This window comes from Henningerozyma blattae, chromosome 4 (assembly GCF_000315915.1).
Source record: "Henningerozyma blattae CBS 6284 chromosome 4, complete genome".
Taxonomy (NCBI): domain Eukaryota; kingdom Fungi; phylum Ascomycota; class Saccharomycetes; order Saccharomycetales; family Saccharomycetaceae; genus Henningerozyma; species Henningerozyma blattae.
The window spans coordinates 676,615-700,550 of record NC_020188.1 but is presented as its reverse complement, the minus strand read 5'-3'; the positions used below and the strand labels follow the sequence as shown (position 1 = coordinate 700,550).

At 32.5% G+C, this 23,936-nt stretch overlaps 10 protein-coding genes across 10 annotated transcripts; 7 read left to right on the top strand and 3 right to left on the bottom strand.

Moving 5' to 3' along the window:
- Positions 1–569: 569 nt before the first annotated feature.
- On the top strand, positions 570–3,215 carry TBLA0D02850 (SKN1/KRE6 family beta-glucan synthesis-associated protein; the record flags this gene model as incomplete). The annotated part of the gene is made up of 1 exon (XM_004180257.1): positions 570–3,215. One exon carries the CDS (start codon positions 570–572, stop codon positions 3,213–3,215), a length of 2,646 nt encoding a protein of 881 aa, XP_004180305.1.
- Positions 3,216–4,210: 995 nt separating this feature from the next.
- Positions 4,211–5,902, top strand: TBLA0D02840 (alpha-keto acid decarboxylase family protein; the record flags this gene model as incomplete). The annotated part of the gene is made up of 1 exon (XM_004180256.1): positions 4,211–5,902. One exon carries the CDS (start codon positions 4,211–4,213, stop codon positions 5,900–5,902), a length of 1,692 nt encoding a protein of 563 aa, XP_004180304.1.
- Positions 5,903–6,824: 922 nt separating this feature from the next.
- On the top strand, positions 6,825–8,099 carry TBLA0D02830 (uncharacterized protein; the record flags this gene model as incomplete). Its single annotated transcript, XM_004180255.1, has 1 exon — positions 6,825–8,099. One exon carries the CDS (start codon positions 6,825–6,827, stop codon positions 8,097–8,099), a length of 1,275 nt encoding a protein of 424 aa, XP_004180303.1.
- Positions 8,100–9,149: 1,050 nt separating this feature from the next.
- On the top strand, positions 9,150–10,487 carry TBLA0D02820 (uncharacterized protein; the record flags this gene model as incomplete). The annotated part of the gene is made up of 1 exon (XM_004180254.1): positions 9,150–10,487. The coding sequence occupies one exon, from the start codon at positions 9,150–9,152 to the stop codon at positions 10,485–10,487; it is 1,338 nt and encodes a 445-aa protein (XP_004180302.1).
- A 313-nt stretch (positions 10,488–10,800) lies between these two features.
- On the top strand, positions 10,801–11,721 carry CWC2 (active spliceosome conformation promoter CWC2; the record flags this gene model as incomplete). The annotated part of the gene is made up of 1 exon (XM_004180253.1): positions 10,801–11,721. The coding sequence occupies one exon, from the start codon at positions 10,801–10,803 to the stop codon at positions 11,719–11,721; it is 921 nt and encodes a 306-aa protein (XP_004180301.1).
- Positions 11,722–11,889: 168 nt separating this feature from the next.
- PRP28 (mRNA splicing protein PRP28) lies at positions 11,890–13,653 on the bottom strand (the record flags this gene model as incomplete). The annotated part of the gene is made up of 1 exon (XM_004180252.1): positions 11,890–13,653. The coding sequence occupies one exon, from the start codon at positions 13,651–13,653 to the stop codon at positions 11,890–11,892; it is 1,764 nt and encodes a 587-aa protein (XP_004180300.1).
- Positions 13,654–13,876: 223 nt separating this feature from the next.
- Positions 13,877–17,059, bottom strand: RAD1 (ssDNA endodeoxyribonuclease RAD1; the record flags this gene model as incomplete). Its single annotated transcript, XM_004180251.1, has 1 exon — positions 13,877–17,059. The coding sequence occupies one exon, from the start codon at positions 17,057–17,059 to the stop codon at positions 13,877–13,879; it is 3,183 nt and encodes a 1,060-aa protein (XP_004180299.1).
- Positions 17,060–17,605: 546 nt separating this feature from the next.
- MET12 (methylenetetrahydrofolate reductase (NAD(P)H) MET12) lies at positions 17,606–19,819 on the top strand (the record flags this gene model as incomplete). The annotated part of the gene is made up of 1 exon (XM_004180250.1): positions 17,606–19,819. One exon carries the CDS (start codon positions 17,606–17,608, stop codon positions 19,817–19,819), a length of 2,214 nt encoding a protein of 737 aa, XP_004180298.1.
- A 322-nt stretch (positions 19,820–20,141) lies between these two features.
- RMI1 (Rmi1p) lies at positions 20,142–20,861 on the bottom strand (the record flags this gene model as incomplete). The annotated part of the gene is made up of 1 exon (XM_004180249.1): positions 20,142–20,861. One exon carries the CDS (start codon positions 20,859–20,861, stop codon positions 20,142–20,144), a length of 720 nt encoding a protein of 239 aa, XP_004180297.1.
- A 2,139-nt stretch (positions 20,862–23,000) lies between these two features.
- Positions 23,001–23,651, top strand: TRS23 (TRAPP subunit TRS23; the record flags this gene model as incomplete). The annotated part of the gene is made up of 1 exon (XM_004180248.1): positions 23,001–23,651. One exon carries the CDS (start codon positions 23,001–23,003, stop codon positions 23,649–23,651), a length of 651 nt encoding a protein of 216 aa, XP_004180296.1.
- Positions 23,652–23,936: the final 285 nt, after the last annotated feature.

The window sequence follows — 23,936 nt, the reverse complement described above, 5'->3', positions numbered from 1 at the left end:
ATATTACCTCTTTGACACACACAGTGTTGATTATTCGATTAGTTTGGGTCACTTGCACTTGTTGTTTATTCCTCTCTTGCTTAACCCTCTGTCTCCCGTTTTGTTTGCTCCCTGCCAATAAACAACGAAACTTCAATCCCGTCTTGCTAAAATAAATAACCACAAATATTGTCTCATAATCATAATACTAATAATAAATATATCCTTTATCATTTTCTTTTCGTGTCAAATTGGCGATTGGAATTTCGAGCCTCCCTTTCAATCTATCTCATTTTCCTAAACTCTTTTCTCTATTTCTCAATAAATAAATAAAATTTACAAAAACTTTTTTTAACTTGTATTTTTAAACTCGAATTAATCCAAAAGCAAAAAACAAGCTCCAGCTCCAGCTCACATACCACTATAACTCAAGCTTACTACACTCAAGCTTATTGCACTCAAACTTACTACACTACTATAACTCAAGCTTACTACACCACTATAACTTAAGCTCACTGTTACAACCCAAAAAACATTTTAACCACGACACTTTTCACCACCACACTCGTTACCAAACCACTCTTTTCTAAATGCCTATTAGAAAGCTAACAAACATATTCAACCAGAATAGTTCTAGTAGTAGAGGGAAGAAATCCCACTCTCCTCGACAGGACTCGGTAGAATCACTAGACTCTCCCACTAACCCACCTTCTTTTTCCAGTGACTTAAACCTTTTGACAGATAATGATGCTTCCATGGAACACCATACAAACACCATAGTATACGGTTCTAATGAGGAATTCATAAGCAGTGACGATAGTACAAGAGCATTAAACAACCCTTTCAATCCAGAACATTATCCAATACTTGATAGAGAAAAAAGAGAAAGCACTACCACAACGAATACCTCCACTTCGCTAAGCATATCCTCTACTAGTGATATTTTAAATAGCAATTCAAACCATGGGAGTAGTAACCAAACGGGCTCACATTCGAGCTCAGGTAATCATACAGGACATTCAAATCAACACCGTAATCATCATCATCATAATAATAATAATAATAATAGTTTACCTACTACATCTGCTTTAAGTCCTCGTTCACCTTATATGGTGGAAGACTTAAACGATCAAAGACAAGAGTACTCAGGCTATTATGCCAAGAGAAGTAGTATTGCTAATAAAGTACCCGATATAAACAATACAACTGTGGAAGAAATAGAATCCATACCTCCAAACGTGATTAGAAATAGTTATATGAATATAAAAACACCAGTAATGAATTCCATGAACAGTTTCAGTAATATAAATGGAACTTTTGCTAATGCTAATCCAGACTATAAGACACCAATAAGAACTTTAATCAATCAAGCTAATAGTCCCTATAACTTGAAATATTTACAAAACTCTCCAAACGTTTCTTCCCCAGATAGCGTCATTATGCAAACCAATGATTACGATAGATACCCAGTTGTTGGTTCCAAGCAAGCGTTATTGAAACAATGGAAACAAAATTCAAGTTCAAATAATAATATTAGTACTACCCCGGGAAAATCTTCTTCATATTTAGAAAAAGATGAAGTGCACTCCATAAATGAACCATCCATCAATAAAGATTTAACTGCATCACCATTCGGTGGTTATCCAGCAACATATTTCCCCCTAACTTTAGATGAAAAAGAAGAAGATGATTTCCTACATAATCCAAATCCAGAAGAAGAGGCACGTCTTGATAGACATAGATTTAGAGAAGATTTTAAACATATGAGTTTACGTTCCTTTGGTGGTCTTGTAGGTTTACTAATATTAGTACTTGGTGGGTTAGCCTTATTTGTCGTATTACCAGCCTTAACTTTCACTGGTGCAACTAATATACATGATCATCATTCTAATAATTTAGTATATATTAATAATGGTGACAATTCAACAGAAGCCGTGGAACGTCTCACAAATTACAAATATCCACAGTTGGCTGCCATTAGAACATATTTGGTTGACCCAGATACTCCCGCCTCAGCGAAGACAAGATTATCAAAAGACGGTGAAACTTGGCCATTGGTATTCTCAGATGAATTTAATGCAGAGGGAAGAACTTTCTATGAAGGTGATGATCAATTCTGGACTGCACCAGATATTCATTACGATGCTACTAAGGATTTGGAATGGTACGCACCAGATGCTGCCACTACAAGAAATGGTACTTTACAGTTAAGAATGGATGCCTACAAAAACCATGGATTATATTATAGATCGGGTATGTTGCAAAGTTGGAATAAGGTTTGTTTCACTCAAGGTGCTCTAGAAATTTCAGGTAATTTACCAAATTATGGTCGTGTCACAGGGTTATGGCCTGGTTTATGGACAATGGGTAATTTAGCAAGACCAGGTTATCTAGCTTCCACTGAAGGTCTATGGCCTTATAGTTATGAAGATTGTGACGCTGGTATTACTCCAAATCAAAGTTCTCCAGATGGTATTTCTTACTTACCGGGACAAAGATTAAGTGTGTGTACATGTGATGGTGAAGATCATCCAAATCAAGGTACAGGTAGAGGTGCTCCAGAATTAGATATCATTGAAGGTGAAGCCGATACTACATTAGGTGTAGGTATAGCATCTCAATCTTTGCAAATTGCTCCTTTTGATATTTGGTACATCCCAGATTATGATTTTATTGAAGTCTATAATTTCACTACTACTCAAATGAATTCTTATTGTGGTGGCCCTTTCCAACAAGCTGTCTCTGCTGTCTCCACCTTAAATACAACATGGTATCAATTCGGTGAAGATGCAGGGTATTTTCAAACATATTCCATCGAATATTTAAATGATAACGACAATGGTTATATAACTTGGTACGTTGGTGATACAGCTACTTATACAATCTATGCTACCGCATTACACCCAAATGGTAATATTGGTTGGAGAAGAATTAGTAAGGAACCAATGTCTATCGTTATGAACTTAGGTATTTCCAATAATTGGGCTTATATTGATTGGCAAATGATTTATTTCCCAGTAACATTCTCAATTGATTACGTTAGATTATATCAACCAAAGGATGCCATTTCCATCACTTGTGATCCTGAAGATTACCCAACTTACGATTATATTCAAAATCATTTGAATGCCTATTCAAATGCTAATCTAACAAGTTGGACAGCTGCTGGTTATTCCTTCCCAGAAAATATTTTGACAGGAAATTGTAAGTCTTCAAAATTTTCTTTTGATAGTTGATGAAATCTAACCAGAAAAAATGAATAAATAAAGCATAAACGTACACATATAAAAATATTTATGTGCGTAAACAAAATTCATAATAATTACAAGGAAAAAAAAAGAATAAAGATACAAGTCGACTTGCAAGAAATATTTGAGATATCCCTAAGGTAATCTTAAAATAATCTGCTTCTTTTTTTATATACGTAATTACCAAACTTTGAAGTATGCATTTGCCATCTCTCATACCTAGACAATTAACGATTAACATTTTTCTATTTCAATTCCTCATTTGTTTATTAACATCTCATTTATTTATTTCAACATTTCATTTGTTTATTTTGATTTCTCATTTGTTTATTTCTTTTTTTCTTATTACGATATTCTTATTATATTCATCAAAGATTCATCTCTAAGTTCCATTTTACTTTTTTTCAAAGTTTAGTTAGAGATTTTGCTTCAAAGATCAAGATATCTTAATGTATATTTACTGCTCTTTTATTATTTTTATTATTTTTTATTTACTATTCTATTTCGCCATCGAAATAGCTGTATTTATAGTTAACAAATTACAAACCTATGCACTAACGTAGATTTTCAATAGATTTTTCAATTATTCTAATATTTTTTACAAACAATTATATTTATGAAAAAAAAAGTTTGTCCCATACGGCATTTTTAAATTCCTATTTGCACGCATTTCATGATCTACTTTTGCCGCGTAGCCAAAAATCTAGATCATCACATATTTTTAACTCTACTATCATCATACGAAACAACGACATAAAATATTAAAAATGGCATGACCTAATATGCCAACAGATGATAATATACCTGCTCCGAATGCCACAACTACAGCTCTTTTCGTGACAGGCTTAATTATGCAATTATGTTTAGGGCTTACTACTATTTTAAAAACTTTCGTATATAAAAGCCAAACTACATTATTTATTCATCAAACATTAATTTACAAAATATTTCACTTATATTTCTAAAATACCATCACACTAACAATGTCTCAAGTTACTTTAGGTAGATACCTTTTTGAAAGATTAAACCAAATAAAAATTCAAACCATATTTGGTTTACCAGGTGATTTCAATTTACCATTATTGGATAAAATATATGAAATCCCAGGCATGAGATGGGTTGGTAATGCTAATGAATTAAATGCTGCTTATGCTGCCGACGGTTATGCAAGAATTAAAGGTATGTCCTGTATGATTACTACTTTTGGTGTCGGTGAATTATCTGCTTTAAATGGTATTGCTGGTTCTTACGCTGAACATGTAGGTGTCTTGCATGTTGTCGGTGTACCATCTTTAGAAGCTCAAGCTAAAAAATTATTGTTACATCATACGTTAGGTGATGGTGATTTTAATGCTTTTTATAGAATGTCTTCTGAAATTTCGGAAACTGCTGTAATGATCAAAGATGTTACTACTGCTCCAGCTGAAATTGATAGATGCATTAAAACTGCCTACGTTATGCAAAGACCTGTTTATTTGGGTTTACCAGTTAACCTAGTTAACGCAATGGTTCCAGTATCTTTGCTACAAACTCCAATTGATTTATCTTTAAGACCAAATGACGCTGATTCTGAGTCCGAAGTGATTCAAACTATCCTGGAAATGGTTAAACAAGCAAAAAATCCAATTATTATTGCTGATGCTTGTGCTTCAAGACATGATGTCAAAGCTGAAACTGAAAAATTAATTGATATTACTCAATTTCCATCCTTTGTTACACCAATGGGTAAGGGTTCAATTAATGAACAACACCCAAGATTTGGTGGTGTCTATGTTGGCACTTTAACTAGACCAGAAGTAAAGAAAGCTGTTGAATCTGCAGACTTGATTTTGTCTATTGGTGCTTTATTATCTGATTTTAACACAGGTTCATTTTCATACAATTATGAGACAAAAAATGTTATTGAATTCCATTCTGACCATACTAAGATCAAAAATGCTGTTTATGAAGGTATTCAAATGAAATTTGTCTTAAGTAAATTAATTACAAAGATTGGCGAAGTGGTCAAGAATTATAAACCAGTAGCTGTCCCAGCTCCAATCCTAGCAAACCCAAAGACTTCTCCAGAAACTCCGTTGAGACAAGAATGGTTATGGAACCAATTGGGCAATTTCTTACAAGAAGGTGACATTGTTTTAACTGAGACAGGTACTTCCGCTTTTGGTATTAACCAAACTTATTTTCCAAAGAACACATATGGTATTTCTCAAGTATTATGGGGCTCAATTGGTTTCACAGGTGGTTGTGTACTTGGTGCTGCTTTTGCTGCTGAAGAAATAGATCCAAAGAAGAGAGTAGTTTTATTCATTGGTGATGGTTCTTTACAATTGACTGTTCAAGAAATCTCTACCATGGTCAATTGGAATCTAAAACCATATTTATTTGTTTTAAATAATGATGGTTATACTATCGAACGATTAATCCATGGACCAACAGCGCAATATAATGAAATTCAACCATGGAATAACTTAGAATTGCTATCAACTTTTGGTGCTAAGGATTACCAAGCAGTGAGAGTAGCAACCACTGGGGAATGGAATATTTTAACTCAAAATCCGGAATTTAATCAGAATTCTAAAATCAGAATGATTGAAGTCATGCTACCAACTATGGATGCACCATCTAATTTAATTTCTCAAGCAGAGTTAACCGCCTCAATCAATGCTAAGCAGTAGTTTCTCAATATATTTCGGTATTTAGATTGTATAACTTATCTGAAAAGCTAACTAAAATAGTATTATTTTCTTCAATTCATTTATCTTAATTAAAATTCTTTCTTTAAGAAAATGTAAACTACAGTTTCATGTTACCAATGATACACTCTCCATAGAAAGAATGTTTTAATATGTGCAGAGTGATACCACATACAAATGCACATATATATTCAAATACTGTAGTATATAATTTCATCTAATTCTATAAAATAATCTTGTATCTCCTAATAAAATAAAACTTTCTCTAATTTTATACTTCACGGACTTCTAATTATTGCACCTTGTTTCTCGGCACAATATTTCTACTAACACCTGAGCTATAATTACCTTATTACAGTCTCATCTCTAAACTTTTAAATAATTATCTTTTTCTTTCTTATTTATTTATTTTTTAGTTTTGTTATTGGTTAACTGAATAATATCTGCCTTTGAATATAATCCTTATTTCAAGACTCTACATTTTCATTTGCTCAATACCTCCTCTGCTACTTAATTCACTTTAGTTTATTTACTTTCTTTTCAGCACTCTAAACAAATTCACAAATTCTGGCAAGTGTAATCATGTATTATGTATTTATCGTCCCTTTCCCTCAAAGCGTGTAACACTAATATTTTACAAGAATAACCGCCCTAATATTTAGATATTGTAATTCGGAAAATTTCCTTAAAAATATGTGAACATCATAATAAAGACAAGAATGGAAGTGATATTTAAAAAGAATACCAGTAAAAACAACTATAAAATGATTTCATAATGGAATAATTCATGTATTAGTCGTTGTTGGATATTTACAGTTTTTAGTTCAATAGAAGGCAAATAATAGCAATTATACTCTTTTGCAGAAAAGATTAATTTCTAAAATATTCAATTAAACAAAAAAATATGTCTCTTGAAAATTCAATAATATCCATTCCTGAAGATTCGGTTGGACAAAATGATTCGAAGTTAATCTCAATACCAGTTGAATTTGAAGAATTCAATATATTGAAGAAATTTAATAAACATAGCAATCATTCTTTGAAAGGCTTACAGTATGGCCATATTTGTGCAAGACAAACTTATCTACAGGAAGAATTAGAAAAATTACCTAAACTAAAAAATGATGGTTCAAATTATAACGATTGGAAGAAAAATCTAAATGCATTAATTGAGATAAATCCCTTCTTGCCCATAATTTTTAATGAGCAAGATGTAGACCAAACAAATGAAAAAGAAATGGGTCTCTTAACTGTTTTAAAAAAATTATTTATTTTTGGGGTTAAAGAATCATTTGAAGACTTTAACGAATTTGAAAACCTATCAACTTTTAAGAGTCTAAAATTGACTCCAATTTCAGAAATTTGGAATTGTAAAGAATTATTAGAAACTATTGACAAGATGTTTATATTTTTAGAAAAAGTAATCTCAATTGATACTTTTGATAATTTTTTTGCTTCCTCTTTTATTTCTCAAAAGTTGGTAGGGGATTTCAATAATGTTACAACACAAGCAATAGGACGAAGATTTATCAACACATTTAATGAAATTGATACAATATATCTTGATATTTGGCTAACTTCTAATATTTTTGGTCCAATCTTGTCATTAAGAGGTGATGATGGGAGACTTCTAAATTCCTCTAAATCCTTTAAAAAACAACTAGTAAAGAAAATTAACGAATTCTCGATAAAAGATTCTTCCCCTACAACAGTTTCTGAAGATTTATTTCAAAGAATTAAAGTATACTTAGAGTTATTTAAAAAATTTAATGAAGATAAGAACAATTATGCTAACGATAAAATGATTCAGCATACTGGCTCACCAGAAATTAAGTATAAAGCTATAAATTTGAAAAAGAAGCATATCAATCAAAAAAATATCTTAACCAACAATCAGCAAACAAGATCAACAACATTTGTACGACCAAAAGAAGTCACCACCAATACTGAACAAAAAATACTCATTATTGAACAGGGAAAATCTAAATTCACAGTTAGAGCAATATATAGTATTAATGAGAAAAATGAATTAGAAACTCAGCAAAATCCTTTTTTATCAAAACAAAATAATCTTCTCCAAGGCTTAGATATCGAACAAGGAAAGAAATTGCTTAAAAAGTCAACTAATTTAAAATTAAAGGGTAGTGGCAATAATTATCTTGGTTCAGCTTTTTATTAACAGTTAAGTAGTATATATACAGTAACAAATACAATTAATTTTTATATTAATGTAACCAAATTTCAATAAATTGAATAGTATAATTTATTTTTTATGACCGTAATACTACCCACTAAGAAAACCTTATGACAATGGGTAGCATTTTTGAAAATAGAAATCCTGGACGGGGTCAGGTATCATTTAACTTTGGATTTTAAAGAGCTTGTAGTTACACTTTTTACTTACCAATACTATCTAATTGAATAATTAATATTTTGGTAAATATAAAAAAATTAAAACATTAGATGTCATAATGAAATTAAAAACTATAAACAGAAGCATTCACTAGTGGTTTTCCATTTTGTGTCATATTTAGATTTTGCCATTCGCCATTGGCCTACAAAGCCACCTTAGACTTTGACAATTTTATTTAACTTTGAAATATGAGCTATGTAGAGAAAAAAATACCCTGAGAAATGGTGAGTAGTAAAACAAAAAGAGACTAAAAGGTCAATCACAGTAGAGTAGATTAAATATAATAGTAGAACCACATCTATCTGAAAAATTATTCATAGAGGCTCAAACTTTGATTCGTAAAATATTGGTGAAATTTTGATACAGTACTCTTAAATAAGGATAACTACCTAATTAAAGGAACAAACAAATCTATAGATATATATCTTTCTTCAGTTGAAACAGTTCGGCAATAATGCTCCATAGTTAAGGATTATCAAAATATTAAATAGTGACAAAGCCTATACCAGGCAGAACCATATGGCATATAGAGAAAAGTAGATGTATAGTATTTATTTAAGATATTTATAGAAATAATTAGACTAAATATTTGTATAACCAATAAAGTTATTTAACACAAAAATGAATAACTTTGTGGCAATTCCCGTACACAAAAATCGAAATAAGGTACCCAGTTAGGAATTATACTTAAATCATTATAAGTTGGACGAGATAATTTTTAACGACCTTTTACGTGCTATTTCAGGAACAGCTTGATTAAATTTTGAACCAGTCAAACCATTGTGTATTACATATACAGTACCTTCCAATCGAGAGATGATTGAAAGAGAAAATCAAAATTTAATACTTCAAAAATTTTCAGACACAATTTTTACAACTAATGATGCTAAAATTTCAATTCCATTAGCTGAACAAACGAGACTAGAAGAACTAAATTCTCAAGATCAGAAATCTGAGATTAACAAGGGGGATAAAAATGATATTCTAAAAAAAGTTGATACAACAAGTAAATATTCTTGCGAAAGCTTGCAATATGCTTACAAATGTTCAAACGATACCTATTTGAAATATAACTTAGATGCATTACCAAAATTGAAAGCTGATGGTTCAAACTATTTAATCTGGAAAAAAAGTGTTGCAATTATCTGTGAAACTAATCCTTTTTTGACAATCGCATTCAATGAGAATAAAGTAGATTATAACAATGCAAATGAAGTAGCAATATGTATGATATTCAAAAATTTATTTACAACTGGAATTAGAAATTCGTTAGAAGATGTCCAAGTAAGAGAATCTCTGTACGATTTAAATTGTACAGACATTTTGAAAACTATTAGCGATATCTATAAAACTAAGGATGATGAAATTAGACAAAAAACGCACGAGCTAGAGGAAGCACAAAATAATTCATTGAAGAAAGAATTTGATGATACGTTTATTTTACTAAACTATTTTGGAGATGAAGATTTAATGCAAAAGAAAGGAGAAGTATTTTTGCAAAATTTAGATAAGGCATATGAAAAATACTCAAAACTTTTAATTCCCGTATGTCTCTTTGGATTTTTATTGACAATTAAAACACACGATGGATCAATACCAGTATCCTCAGAAAAATTCAAGTTACATTTAATGAAAACCATCAAACAAACATCCCTTAAAGAAAATATAGAACCTCTAGAGAATATAAAATCATTATTAAGTCTGTTCAGGGAATTTAACTCAAATTCGGATAACTATAAAGATGACATGAAAGATGCTGCCACTTCAAATTTGTCAAAAGAGAATGCACTTGATAACTCTGCTCTAGCTAAGTCTTTAAAAGTTAGTGATGAGCCGAAAGAAAATACTGAGATAAATAATTCACAACTCTGTATGGTACAAGAAGAGCGCGGACTTTGCCCTGAAAATAAGGAAGTTTATCCTGAGGTAGCAAAAAGAATATATTCTACAAAAACTGTTGATCGTTATATCAAAGCTTTGAAGGCAAATAAGAAATCATTCCATGTCTCAATATCAGGAAATTTTACTAGATCTCAAATTGTTAAACTGTTTATGGAAAATCGTATTTGCCCAATATGTGGAATGTACCCATTAAATCTTGAGCAAAGCTTGTGTTATAGCTCAAAAGACAGAAAACACCATGAATTTATTTAAATAAACCAATTCTAAAACTAGTTAAATATTGAAAGTAATGTGCTAGTAAATATTTTATTTATTTAGCTAACTAATTTTTAAATAAAAATAAAATTAAAGTCGCATTATACGTTTGTTTTGAAATTCGTTGAAAATGATACTTTTGGGTTTCGGAGAAATACATTTCACACTTGAGACTAAGCTTTACCTTTTGTATGCTTAAGTCGATGAGCGAAATCATTTCTTGTACCAACAATATTTGAAAAAACTAGTAAATAAATATAATTGAGTTTCAACTTATATTACCTAAATGGTTAATGAAAATTAATAGAATATGAGTAAAGCTACTAAAAGTTGGAAAGATAAGTCTGCAATAATTCAGGTAAATGAAAAAGACCTCCCGTCCTCGACTCCGCCACAAACAGGCCTTACCTTTAATGTTTGGTACAATAAATGGTCACAAGGTAATACAGGTAACCGAAGGTTTGTGAACAAGTATCGTCTAGAACCTTCAAGCCATTCTGGGATCACCTTAGGTGATAAGAGTAGTAATGTATTTTTTTGTCTTTATTTTGCAAAAGGAATGTGTTCTTTGGGGAAAAAATGCCAATATAAACATCATATTCCAGAAGACTCTGATTCTATAGCATTGCTAATGAAGTCTGATATATTGGATTGTTTTGGAAGAGAGAAATTTGCCGATTATCGAGATGACATGAGTGGTATTGGATCATTCAGAAAAAAAAATAGAACCCTCTATATTGGTGGAATAACTGGTGCAATAAATAACAAGGAGTTAAAACCGTCTCAAATTGAAAGCCGTCTAAGATATATGTTTTCTAGGTTGGGACTTTTAGATAGATTAAGGTATCTAGAGAATAAAAATTGTGCATTCATAAAATTTAAAAACCAATGCAATGCAGAGTTTGCCAAGGAAGTAATGTCCAATCAAACATTACTGATTCCGTCCGATAAAGAATGGGATGAAAGAAATGAAGGTACAGGCTTATTAGTTAAATGGGCTAATGATGATCCTGACACTGCGGCTCAAAAGAGAGAGCGCGAAGAGCAAGCAAAGACGGCACTAAATGCAATGATTAACGTAATAAATAAAGAGCAGGATAATGATACTGTTTTGAAAAAGAGAAGACTAGAACTCCAAGATTCAAAGTCCTCCTTTGGACCTATATTTGATGATATTGTGCTAGAAAAAGTAAGGGCTAAGTTTAGGAGGTCTTCAGAGTTTAAGTCTTAATTTCTCTATATTCAATTTATAACCCGTCGGACTTAACAATAAGATAACCATATTCATTCAAACCATTTATACATAAACCATTTTATATTCACAGCTACAACGATGCAAGATAAATATCCTATAAAAAAATAGAACCTCTAAAAATTCTTGTTTACCTACTTTTATAGATTAATATATAATATTGTCCCTCATGTCTGTGTGATTTACAAGATCATATAATTTTAAGATAGAATTAGGAAAGTTATTTGATTTTGTTACGTCATGCTCTTTCATATACCTATACAGCTCCTCAATAATCTGACTATCTTCTTCATTACCCAAGAGAGTAACAGCAGTACCTTTTTGAGATGCACGACCAGTTCTACCAATTCTATGTATATAGTCTTCAAATTTGAGAGGCATCTGATAATTAACGACCAAAGATACATTTGGAATATCAATACCCCTAGCAGCTACATTCGTAGCAATCAAGATATGAGCCTTTCCACTGCGCAAATTATTCAAAGCTTGTTCTCTTTGCTCCTGAGATTTCGAACCATGTATGGTTGTCACTCTAAAAGTTGTTTCCTGGTAAAATTTATCTACTAACCAATCAGCAGTTCGTTTATAATTAATAAAAATAATAATCGGTGATGGAAAATTGGAAACATACTCTAATAGTTTTTTAAATTTCACATCTTCATTTGCTGCATAATCTACAATTTGTTCAATTTGAGGCTCTGTTGAAGTCGCATTACCAATTGTAGCATATACAGGTTTTTTTAAATACCGATTCGCAATTTTTTCAATCTTGGGTGACATCGTTGCTGTAAACATAATAGTTTGAATATTTAAGATTGTTGATGCTTTTTGTATATGTGTAAGAATGGTTAGTAATTGGTCTTCAAATCCTAAATCAACCATTCGGTCAGCCTCATCTAGAACAAGAAAGTCGAGATCGCTAAACACCGTCATATGGGATTCCAAAACATCAATTAGACGGCCTGGGGTGGCAATCAATATATCAGCTCCATTTCTCAAATCTTGAAGTTGTTCTTGGATTGAATGCCCACCTATTACAGAGACTGAATTAAAGTTTAGAGAGGGATCTCTTTCAAATATATATTTTAAAATGTTAGAAGCTTCTTGCTGACACTGCTGAGCTAATTCTCTTGTTGGAGCTAATATTAAGGCCTTAGGACCATTTTTAATTTTTAATAAAGGTATTCTTGGAGAAGACTTTATTAAGGAACAAATAATAGGAAGTACAAAGGCCAATGTTTTACCAGAACCAGTGGATGCAATTCCAAGAAAATCTCTTTTTGGAGTCTTCTTGGAGGATATATTCGGGATTGCAACACGTTGGATGGCTGACGGTTCCTCAAATTTAAGCTCTTTCTTTATTATATCTAAAACAATGTCAGGCATCAATCCTTTTTCATTCCAATATCTAAGTGGCTGCTCAGCGTTGCTTCCCTTTGTACTTATATTAAAATCTTCACGAAAGATTCTCCAATCACGATCTGTCATCTCTTCCCATGATTTTTCAGACCAATGCTTACCAATATAAGCTCTCTCAAGGGTATCAAGTTCTGATGAATTTATATTTTTAAACAGCCTGTTATATTCTACGCTCACTATAGGTTTATAATTTATAGATGAATCTTCCTCCTCTTCCCATTCAAATTGAAATTTCCTTTTCTTAGGTATATGATTTGAAACATTTGAATCCTTATTTTGATATGGCATCTCCCCAGAATCAATGGCGATCCTTTTCTTCGGTTTGAATTGTAGGTTCTCATAATCTCCAGGATAACTAGCTTGATTTGAAGAGGTAGATATTATTGTAGAGTTCCGTGAAGAAATAGGCTTCCTTATAACTTCATTTCCTGTAATATTTTCCTTTTTGCTTTTGGTAGCTAGTAATTTGTTAATGTCAATTGGTCTTGCCATAGTAAAATATTGTGTCTCTTTGTATAATATACATATTAAGCATCTATTTTTATGGAATGTATAATTTTTTATTAACCCGCTTTCGTCCAATGATGACAGAAATTTGAACTGGAGTGGACAAAACGAATTGAAATATTAAATTAAGCTGAACAATTAAATATGCAACCCATTAAAATCTGAGCTAGGCTGGCACAAAATATTTAATAATACATATACGTACACATTATATACTGTTAAATAGATTCAGATCTCCATCCTTAGCAAACTCTTCATTCTCCATAACCAAGAAAGTGTTAATCTTCTCTGCTAGATTTACGTCACCCAGCATTTCAGCTAGTTGTGCCTCCGATAATTTCTTTAATTTTGCAAATGTTTTAACCTTCTTTTTTATATTAAAATAATCAATATCAGAAATACCTGGAATCTGTAATAACCTTGTAAGATCATTTTCTTTCGATGATTTTGATTGATCTTTGCTGGATGATTTAGTTCTTGTCCCAATATCCATGGATAGGTTGGGATCAGGCTGTTCTCTACCTAGCTTCAATTCAAGTAAGATATTGACAGTTTGAAGAGGGGAAGATGACCAAATAATTTTTAAGTTAGGAAATTTAATTACTAACTTTGAGATCTTCATCTGAATCTCATCTTGTGATAACTTTGAAGAGATGGGATGAGTTGTAGATAATTGATTGTTCCTATAATTTCTTCTTTCACTAAATGGTTCCAATGAAAAAGATTGATTTGTGTCGAACTCAATGAGAAGTGTAGGATATTTGTAATGTTTTGACATTTTTTTACATTGTGATATTAATCTATTATTCTGTAAGGACCCAATAAGATCTGAAATAGATTTTCTCTCTATACAAATATCAGGACTGATAATGTAATCACCAACCGTAAGCATACATGGAATTACTCGAACACCAAATCTAAACAGTAAACCTGGCAAAGAAGCATTGAATTCACGGGAGTCTACAATGACAATATCCTGGGTGTAATCCTGTAAACCAGCTTGACCTCCTGCAACTCTAGTATTTGATCTCCTTAACCTGTTTAATTTTAATTTACGCTCTGCCAAATTTTTAAAGTGAGATAGATCTTCATCAGCTTCGAAATGATGTGCAAGCATTGCATTTTCTCTAATCAACTTCGAAAAAGCGTCCTTTTCTCTTTTAATTGAAGTTAGGTAGTTTTGTTCTTCTATGCTATCACCGTAATACATGAAATATATTTGAGGAGAATTGTGTTGATTGATTTTTTTGTACAACTCTGCCTTTCTTATGAAGGTTAAATCAGGTTCATACATAATAATAAAGGAAGGCATTATTTCCTGTAAAAACGAAACATCATTAATGTTCGCAAATTTTTCAATTATTACTTCATCTGACGTTGGAATATATTCAAATTCAGAAACACGTTCTTCCCAAATTTCTTTGGTAATATTTGTAGCCTTTGTTCGAGATACCTCATCCTCATCGAGGAAATATAGTTCGTCATCATTTTCTTCGGATATGAACAGGATATTATCATCCTGTTCATATACAGTTTCCCTTTCATAATCGAAATCATCAATGATTTCATCAATGCTTTCGCCAATCCCTGCACTTCGCAGGCGTTCAACAGCTGCTACGGCGGCTGCCCCTCTTGTTCTTCTACGCTTTGTTACAATTTTTTCTTTTGCAAATGTTGTACTGACATTTAGTTGAGTAGATTGTATCTCCTTATTTTTCAATTCTTTCACCATATTTAATCTTTCTTCTCTTCTTTGCTTGTAAACTTGTAACTTACGCATCATCATTTTCCTAATACCATTTTTTTTATGAGAGTAGCTCAATAATCTTGATAATTGAGATGATATGTAATTATTTGAACACATTATAAGTGTTGGCCCTTGAATATTACGATGCAATTTATTATATTCAATATCTTCTAATATATCCTTCAATTGCTCCCATTTAGGAAGTTCTTCCAAAAGGTATTCACTTTTGTTAAATATCCTCTTTTTTGCATATGATATTACTAATTGTGACTCATCAGCCATTAACCAAGGTGACTCAGTATATTTTCTAGAAACTGATGGTTTATTTGCATCTAGACTGAGTTGGATTTCCTCATAAAAATCTACCGCATCAGTTGTTAATAAAGCCTTAGTTAAGTTTATTAGAAATCTTATATCTTTGATTAATTGTTTTGATTCATAGGAGATTCGATGCCAGTTAGGCATCATTACAGAGTCAATTGATTTTAAAAAACTGTTTTCTAACATATGTTCTGGAGTCCACCAATCACGAGCCAATTCAGGATTTTTTCTATTCAGTTCAGCAATACATTTCTTCAAGCATTCTACTAATCCAAATTGTATTTGATTCATTGAATTTGTTGGTGAAATTCTTACTTCAATAACTTTACTTATTTCTTTTTCTTTAACTATATTAAGGGCAGATGAAATTTCAACTCTAAATCTAGGCCATAATAAAACATTTTTTAAACGTAAATCTTTCATCTTTTTCATTAATGGAGAAAATTCCATGGTAAATGCTTCTGCGGATTCTGAAAATGCTTTAATAAATCCCCATTTATTTTTAGATCTATAAATCTCCAAAATAAAGGATTCATTTGAATATTCTTTTAAAGTTTCTGAATTTAAGACAATCATACCTGTGATATTATCTGGATGTACAATACCGGACAGTAAATCTACTATCAAAATTCTTGATGTTACACTAACAACCCCCCCTGATAAGTATAGTTGACGTCTTTTCTCTACACTCAACGAGTCGGCCGTTACTACATTAAACGGCCTTTCATTATCTATAATTTCAGCTAAGTTACTGAGTTTATTTGTTGACTCATAATTACTTTCAGCTAGCCAGTTCAATTCTTGTAATTGTTCGGAAATGATACGATTGTCATCAATACTAGCATTTAACACTAAAACTAATGATCTTTTTCGTTGCTTATTAATGACTGTCGGCGTTGATAAAACATGAAGTAAGTTAGCTACAATGGCGTTGATACCTAATCCCTTCCCAATGATTAACAATGGGTTATCTGATATTAAAACATTCTCCACAATTTTTTGCTGGAAATCTAAAGGCAAATTTAAAATAAGATTGACTGGCCTAATGTCATCGATATTTGGTTTTAAACTAACATCTTGTAAGGGAGCATTTGGTATGAGTGGATATAATGGTTGGTCTACAATGACTCTTGAATCAAGTTCTTCATGAAGATTGGTCAAGGTTGATGACTTTTTAGTTTCTTTTAAGATTCCACTCCCTTGTATTTTATCCTTTTCAAACGACTCTGCAATTTGTTCAGAATTATTTGACTCCTCTAATTGTCTAGATAGTTCTAATTGTAATTCTTCATCTTCTGAATCATGAACAAATAAGCTACTCATAATAGATTTTGGTATTTCAGTTCCCAAATTTCAAGAAAAGATAAAGTCCTTTTTATTGGTTCTTAACTACTCACAAGCAAGCTGGATACCATTACCTTTCCCTATTAATGTCACCTTTTCCTAACTAAGTATTAAACTACAACTACTATGATGCCTACTTTATCATGTAGTATTTCCTGCAAACTCTAATGACACCACACTTTAGAATTCTTGATAATAATTTAATTTTTCCAAGGCCCGAAATGTTAAAATTTTAAACGATGCCGAGTTATAAATTATATTATCGTCAAAGAAAACGATGTACATCAAAAAAAGAAACTGGCTCTACTTCAATATCAACCTGGAGTGATTATCACCCTAAGCTTGCTTACCTAGTGTGCTGTTTTGAAACAGACCTTATTTCAGATATTTATACTTTGAATTTTACTGGTCTTTATTTTACTTTTATTTTATTGCACATTACGATACCGATACCGCTTTTCATTTTATCATTTATTAATAATATTATAGAATATTATAGAGTCGAAGAATACCCACATTATAAACATGAATATTATACAACAGTCCACCCCAATAAATGCTTCGAGGAAAATTACTGAGCTTTATAAAGAACGAACCTCACCATGTGTATCATTGGAATTTTTCCCACCAAAAACTGAACCTGGTAAAAGGAATTTGTTAGATCGTATTGGTAGAATGTCTGCCTTAGAACCCTTATTTGTAACAGTAACATGGGCAGCAGGTGGAACTGCAGCAGATAAAACATTAGAATTATCTACTATTATTCAACAAGATCTAAATATTCCAGTTTGTATGCATTTAACCTGTACCAATATGGATAAAACTATTATTGACGAAGCGTTAGAGGTTTGCAAAAGAATTGGTATCAGGAATATATTGGCATTAAGAGGTGATCCACCAAGCGGTGATGATTGGCTAGATTTTCAAATGGATCAAGAATGTGATAATTTCAGATATGCATCAGACTTAGTACGATATATTAAAAAAAATTACGACGATTATTTTTGCATTGGTGTTGCAGCCTATCCAGAAGGTCATTATGGAACTGACGATGATGATACTGATGCAGATATGGAAATTAAACAAGATCCTATAAAAGATTTACCATACTTGAAAGAGAAAATTGAAGCAGGTGCTGATTTTGTAATTACTCAATTATTTTACGATGTTGACAACTTTTTAAAATTCGAACAGGTATTTCGTGAACAAATTCAAAACGATAGTATCTTATTATTCCCGGGATTGATGCCAATAAATTCCTTCTTACTATTCAATAGAGCAGCGAAACTTTCACATGCGACTATTCCTTCTAGCATATTAGATCAATTTCCTGTAGAAATCCAAAACGATGATAATATTGTTAAATCTATTGGTATTAAAATATTAATAAATATAATCGAGGAGATTTATGCCAAAACAAATGGTAGAATTAATTGCTTCCATTTCTTCACCTTAAACTTAGAGAAGGCCATTGCTCAAATTGTTGCAAAATCTACCACATTGTCAAGTATATTAGAAGATTCTAATGTTAGCGATAATCATTCTACTATGCCACAAATCCATCGTCAACCACAACCACAATCACAACTGAATAATTTTCCACACACTGTTAGCAATACTGAATTGAATGAATCTAGGAATACAGATAATGATGAAGATCTTATATTAATTGATGCCGAAGAAGATAATAGTAATAATAATCGTGTCACTAATGGTACTACCAGTACTACTTATTTAGAGGAAAATAAAAAGAGAAGAAGAAGAAGATCGAGTTCAACTATAAACTATAATGATAATGACGATAACTCTAGAACTACTATTAATCGAAATTCCATTCCACATAATATGAACTCCACGTCTAATGCAATTAATATAAATCATTCAAATATGCCATCGAGAAAAGTATTGATATCTATTTCGCAAGGTTCTGGTACTCTTGGACGTAATGCTACATGGGATGAATTTCCAAATGGTAGATTTGGTGACTCTAGATCACCTGCGTATGGTGAGATTGATGGTTATGGTCCAAGTTTAAAAGTTAGTTATAAAAAAGCCATTGAATTATGGGGGAAGCCATTGAATTTCGATGATATTAAGAATATATTTATTAAATATTTAGAAGGATCAATTGATTCGTTACCTTGGAGTGATTTAGGTCTTTCACCTGAAACTGGCTTAATTCAAGAAGAATTGATTGAATTAAATGAAATGGGATATTTAACATTGTCATCTCAACCTGCTACAAATGGTACATCAAGCACAGATAAAATATTTGGTTGGGGTCCAGCGCATGGTGTTGTTTATCAAAAGGCATTTATTGAAATGTTTATATCAAAGAATCAATGGGATACGATTTTAAAACCAAAATTAGATAGATATGGATCGAGTAAATATACCTATTATGTTGGGGATGTGAATGGTAAATTTGATAGTCATCAAACTTATGATAGCGAAAATAATGAATATCCAAATGGAAATAGTGATGGAAGTTCTTCGGTTGTAACATGGGGTGTTTTTCCCAACAGTGAAATTATTCAAAGTACAATTATTGAAGAGGAATCATTTAAGGCGTGGAGGGATGAAGCATTTGCAATTTGGCTAGAATGGATTAAACTATTCCCAATTAATTCTCCTACTCGTATTTTTTTGAACAAGTTGCGTAATGAGTTTTGTTTGGTATCTATTGTTCATCACGATTTTATCAAGACGGATGAGTTATGGGAAATGCTATTAGAATAGATAAAGCTATGGCATGATGCATGGTAATTATATATATATATATATATATATATATACTTTTACGTTTTTTTTTTATTTTTATTTTTATATCGATCTTTATTTTTATTTTTGAACTATAATAAATGGTATGAAATTTACAAATACGCTATTGAATTATGTACAATATGTATGAAACAGATTTCATTTGATCTAGAATATATTAATGCAGGAATATTTGAAAATAAAATAAAAATAAAGATCGATATAAAAAAAAATAAAAAAAAGAAAAAGAAAAAAAATAGATAATCGATGCTGAAAAATAATGTTTCTATTGTGTCTGTTATTATTCCACAGTTTGTGATTGTCTTCTTTTCCTGGATTGTGTATTTGTATTTGTATTTGTATTTGTATTTGTATTTGTATTTGTAGATCTTTGTAATTTTGAATTTAAATAATTTAATTGTTTTAAATCTTTGTTTTCATTATAATTAATAATAATTCCTCCTAAGAACGTGAAATCTGAATTTGATTTTATTAAAAAAGTGTTACCATTAATGATAATGATATTTTTATTTAAAATAATTTTAGAGCCTAAGGGACAATTAATCCAAGGTAATGGAATAGAATTTGTTGCAAAATAAATGTTACCTGATTTTGATTGAAGAGTTAATTTAAAAGTGGAATTAGCAGATGAAATATTATTTGAATTTATTTGATCGTCATTTATATTGGAATCATTATCATTGATTTGATTTATTAATTTTCTATTTTTATTTTTCATAGTATCTACTTTAATTGAATTTGGATTTATATTTGAATTAATAGTATCTATTATTGATAATTTGGACATTGAAATATTTTCTACCATTAATATTTGAAATAATAAGGGTTGATTTAATCTTTTTAAGCCAGAGGTCGAATTATTTGGAGAAGTGAGCAGCCAATCAGGCTCATCATTGTTTAAAGCATCTAAGATTTGTCGATCCCTAGGCGAATTAGTAGTAGAATTTGGTGGAATGTTTGTGGTACAAGTAGTTATATCTTGTGATATGATCGAAGACATGATTAAATATGACGACAAGTATTTATTATTTTTTTTTTGTTTTATTTTTATTTAGAAAATTCACATTAAGTTAATGTGCAATTTTTAAAGCGCGTAATGCATCTTGAAATTTTATATATAGATACAGACACACATAATATATATATATTTATATATATAGTTTTGTAAGAAACTCGGCTTATTGACAAGAATATTGAATCAGCTATCAAGCGGTCCAACCCAATTTAATAGCTTCATCGTAAGTTGGATAATCTGTATAACCTTCTTTACCATGAGTATAGAAAGTTGGTCTATCATATTTATTCAAAGGCAACCCCTTTTCTATTCTTTCTACTAAATCTGGGTTGGCAATGAACAATCTACCATGTGCCACTAAAGTTCTATCTAGCTCTACGAATTCGTTAGCAATTTTAGGATGTAGAGCCAAATTACCTGAACGAATGATGATACCTTTCCAAATGGAATAGGCAAATTCATTGGAAACTTCATTATTTTCACCAAGACCTTCTTCCAAAGTTGTATTCGTGACTCTTGGTTCTAATGGATGAATATAAGCCAATCTCTTGCCGTTTTGAGCCCTTTTCTCTAGTTCACCTATAACATAACAAAACGTGGCTAATAAAGGTTGGATCATTGGCGCCAGTCATATCACCACCTACCCCAAATGGTGATAATCTAATCCCAACACGATCTGCACCAATGGCATCCACCACGGCGTTCATAACTTGTAAGACAAAACGGGGTCTATTTTCAATGTATCCACCATACTTAGCAGTTCTTTTGTTTGGTTTAGGATCCAAGAATTGATTTAACAAATAACCATTAACAGAATGGATTTCAACACCATCTGCACCTATTTCTATAGAATTTTTAGACGCAGTGACGTAGTCTTTAATGTATTGATCGATTTCTTCTTGCGTGATGCTATGAGGTTTAATATTTTCTTTCTTGGCAACTTCACCAGCTTCAGTATTGGGGATCACATCAGAAGCAGAATCATATCTTAAATTATCTCTTACCATGGATGTGGGGATGGCTTGTCTACGAAGAACCCATAATTGTGTTCAAACAAAAGAACAATTATCATGAATGGTTTTAAAAATCTTGGACCATTGATCCAATTGTTCTTTAGACCAAATACCTGGAGCATAATCCAACCCACCACATTGAGCAGAAGGGAAGACCCCTTCGGTGATGATCATAGTTCCTGGGTATTTAGATCTTTGATCATAGTATTCGACCATCAAATCTGTGGGGACATTGCCAGGGTACTTGTTTCTAAAACGAGTCAAAGATGGTAGGACGATACGATGTTTTAAAAGGGTCTCACCCACATTAATTGGTTGGAAAGTCTTGGTATTTTTTAGGGCGATTGGTTTGAAATCTTTTACAAAGGGCAGTTTGCTTGTCAAGAAGAGGGGGGGGGGGGGTTTAATAAGTTGAGTATAAATATGAAGAATAAGGGTATATATAGGTGTAAGTAGTGCCATATGCAATATGCAATATACGATCCGTAATAAGCAATTGAATATGTAATAGGATGAAATTACAACCCGATAAGACAATCAATCATACTGGAGTTTAAAGTGCCTTTCTTTTTATTTTCTTTTTTCTTTGTTATTTTATTTTAGTTTATTTACTAAAAATAACAAAAAAATAAAGTCTTGGCTCTTGGCAATAGAAGGAACAATGGGTCAGTGTTACGATTGTATAAACAGGATGAGTAAGCAAGGGCACACGCGAATGGATGTAGAAGTAGGGATCTGGTATCAGATCAGATCTCAGTTCCGTGTCCCGTTCCGTGTCCCGTTCCGAATCCCGTCTCGAGTTCCGTTCCGAGTTCCGTTCCGAGTTCCGTTTCGCGTTCCGACGCGGAGTGGCAAGACAAAAACGAGACCTGGATGTATCTGAATGCAAATCTTATCGAGCTAGAAACTAGGAGGATCAAGATAGAGATCAGGACAAAGCTAAGAAAGATCAGGAACAAACTATAGAAGATCAGCAGCTACAGGTTTGTTAACTAAACAATAGATATATTGCCACGGCCAATTGTATAAGAATTACACACACACACACACACGCACTCACACTTGCACACTCACACACTCAAACAAGCAAATACGAATACGAATTACAACCATGAAATTAGCACAAGCTCTATTGATTATCAACAAGTCTGGTGGGTTGATCTACAAGAAGGATCTGAACGGTGCAAACAACAACCCTGGCAGTAAAAACGGTAACGAGTACCTGATCTTTGCCAGTACTTTACACTCTGTGTTTGCCATTGTATCTCAATTGACACCCAAATCCATCCAGCTTGGTGAAAGCGGCAATAGTGACGTTCATGGCGATGATATCATCGAGCACGTACCTTATATCCCACCAGGAAGCAACGATGAACTTGGTAGCGGCAATAGCAACAACAACAACGGCAAGGGTACCCTGGGTAACAATAATAACCTGGGTAGTTACCATGGCACAGATTTCTTCTCCTCCGGGTTCCGTAGTTGGAGCAGAGGAGGCGTACGCCAAATAGAAACCGATGCATTGGAAATATACGTCTACCAGACATTAACAGGAGCACGATTTGTTCTTGTAAACACACGTAGTCCTGCCGCACAGAGCGCGCACGTGATCACACGCATCCACACGGCAGACAACCTCTTACGCCGTGTGCACTGCCTGTACGGTGACTACGTCATGAAGGACCCTTTCTATGCCCTGGAGATGCCCATCAAGAACAGTCTGTTCGATGCAGCAGTGACCACGCTGGTCGCTCAGTACTAGTACACCCACCGGTCACGTGCGTACCGCCAGCGTGGCCCGGCAAGTATGCGTCACGTGTGCAGTAGTCACCCTTTGGGCAGTCACCCACGTCATTGCCCTATCGGGCGTGTTTACGTCTGCATGGGTTCGCCGCTTTTGGGCACCCGCATTCTCCCCAAACGGCCACGCCGTCCGCTTCGGGCGGGATTGTCACCCCTTCGGGACAGGCCCCGCTCGAGCCCTCACTGGCGGCAGCATATATAAGTCAACGACCACAAACATTCATATTTGTTTATTTGGTTTTTG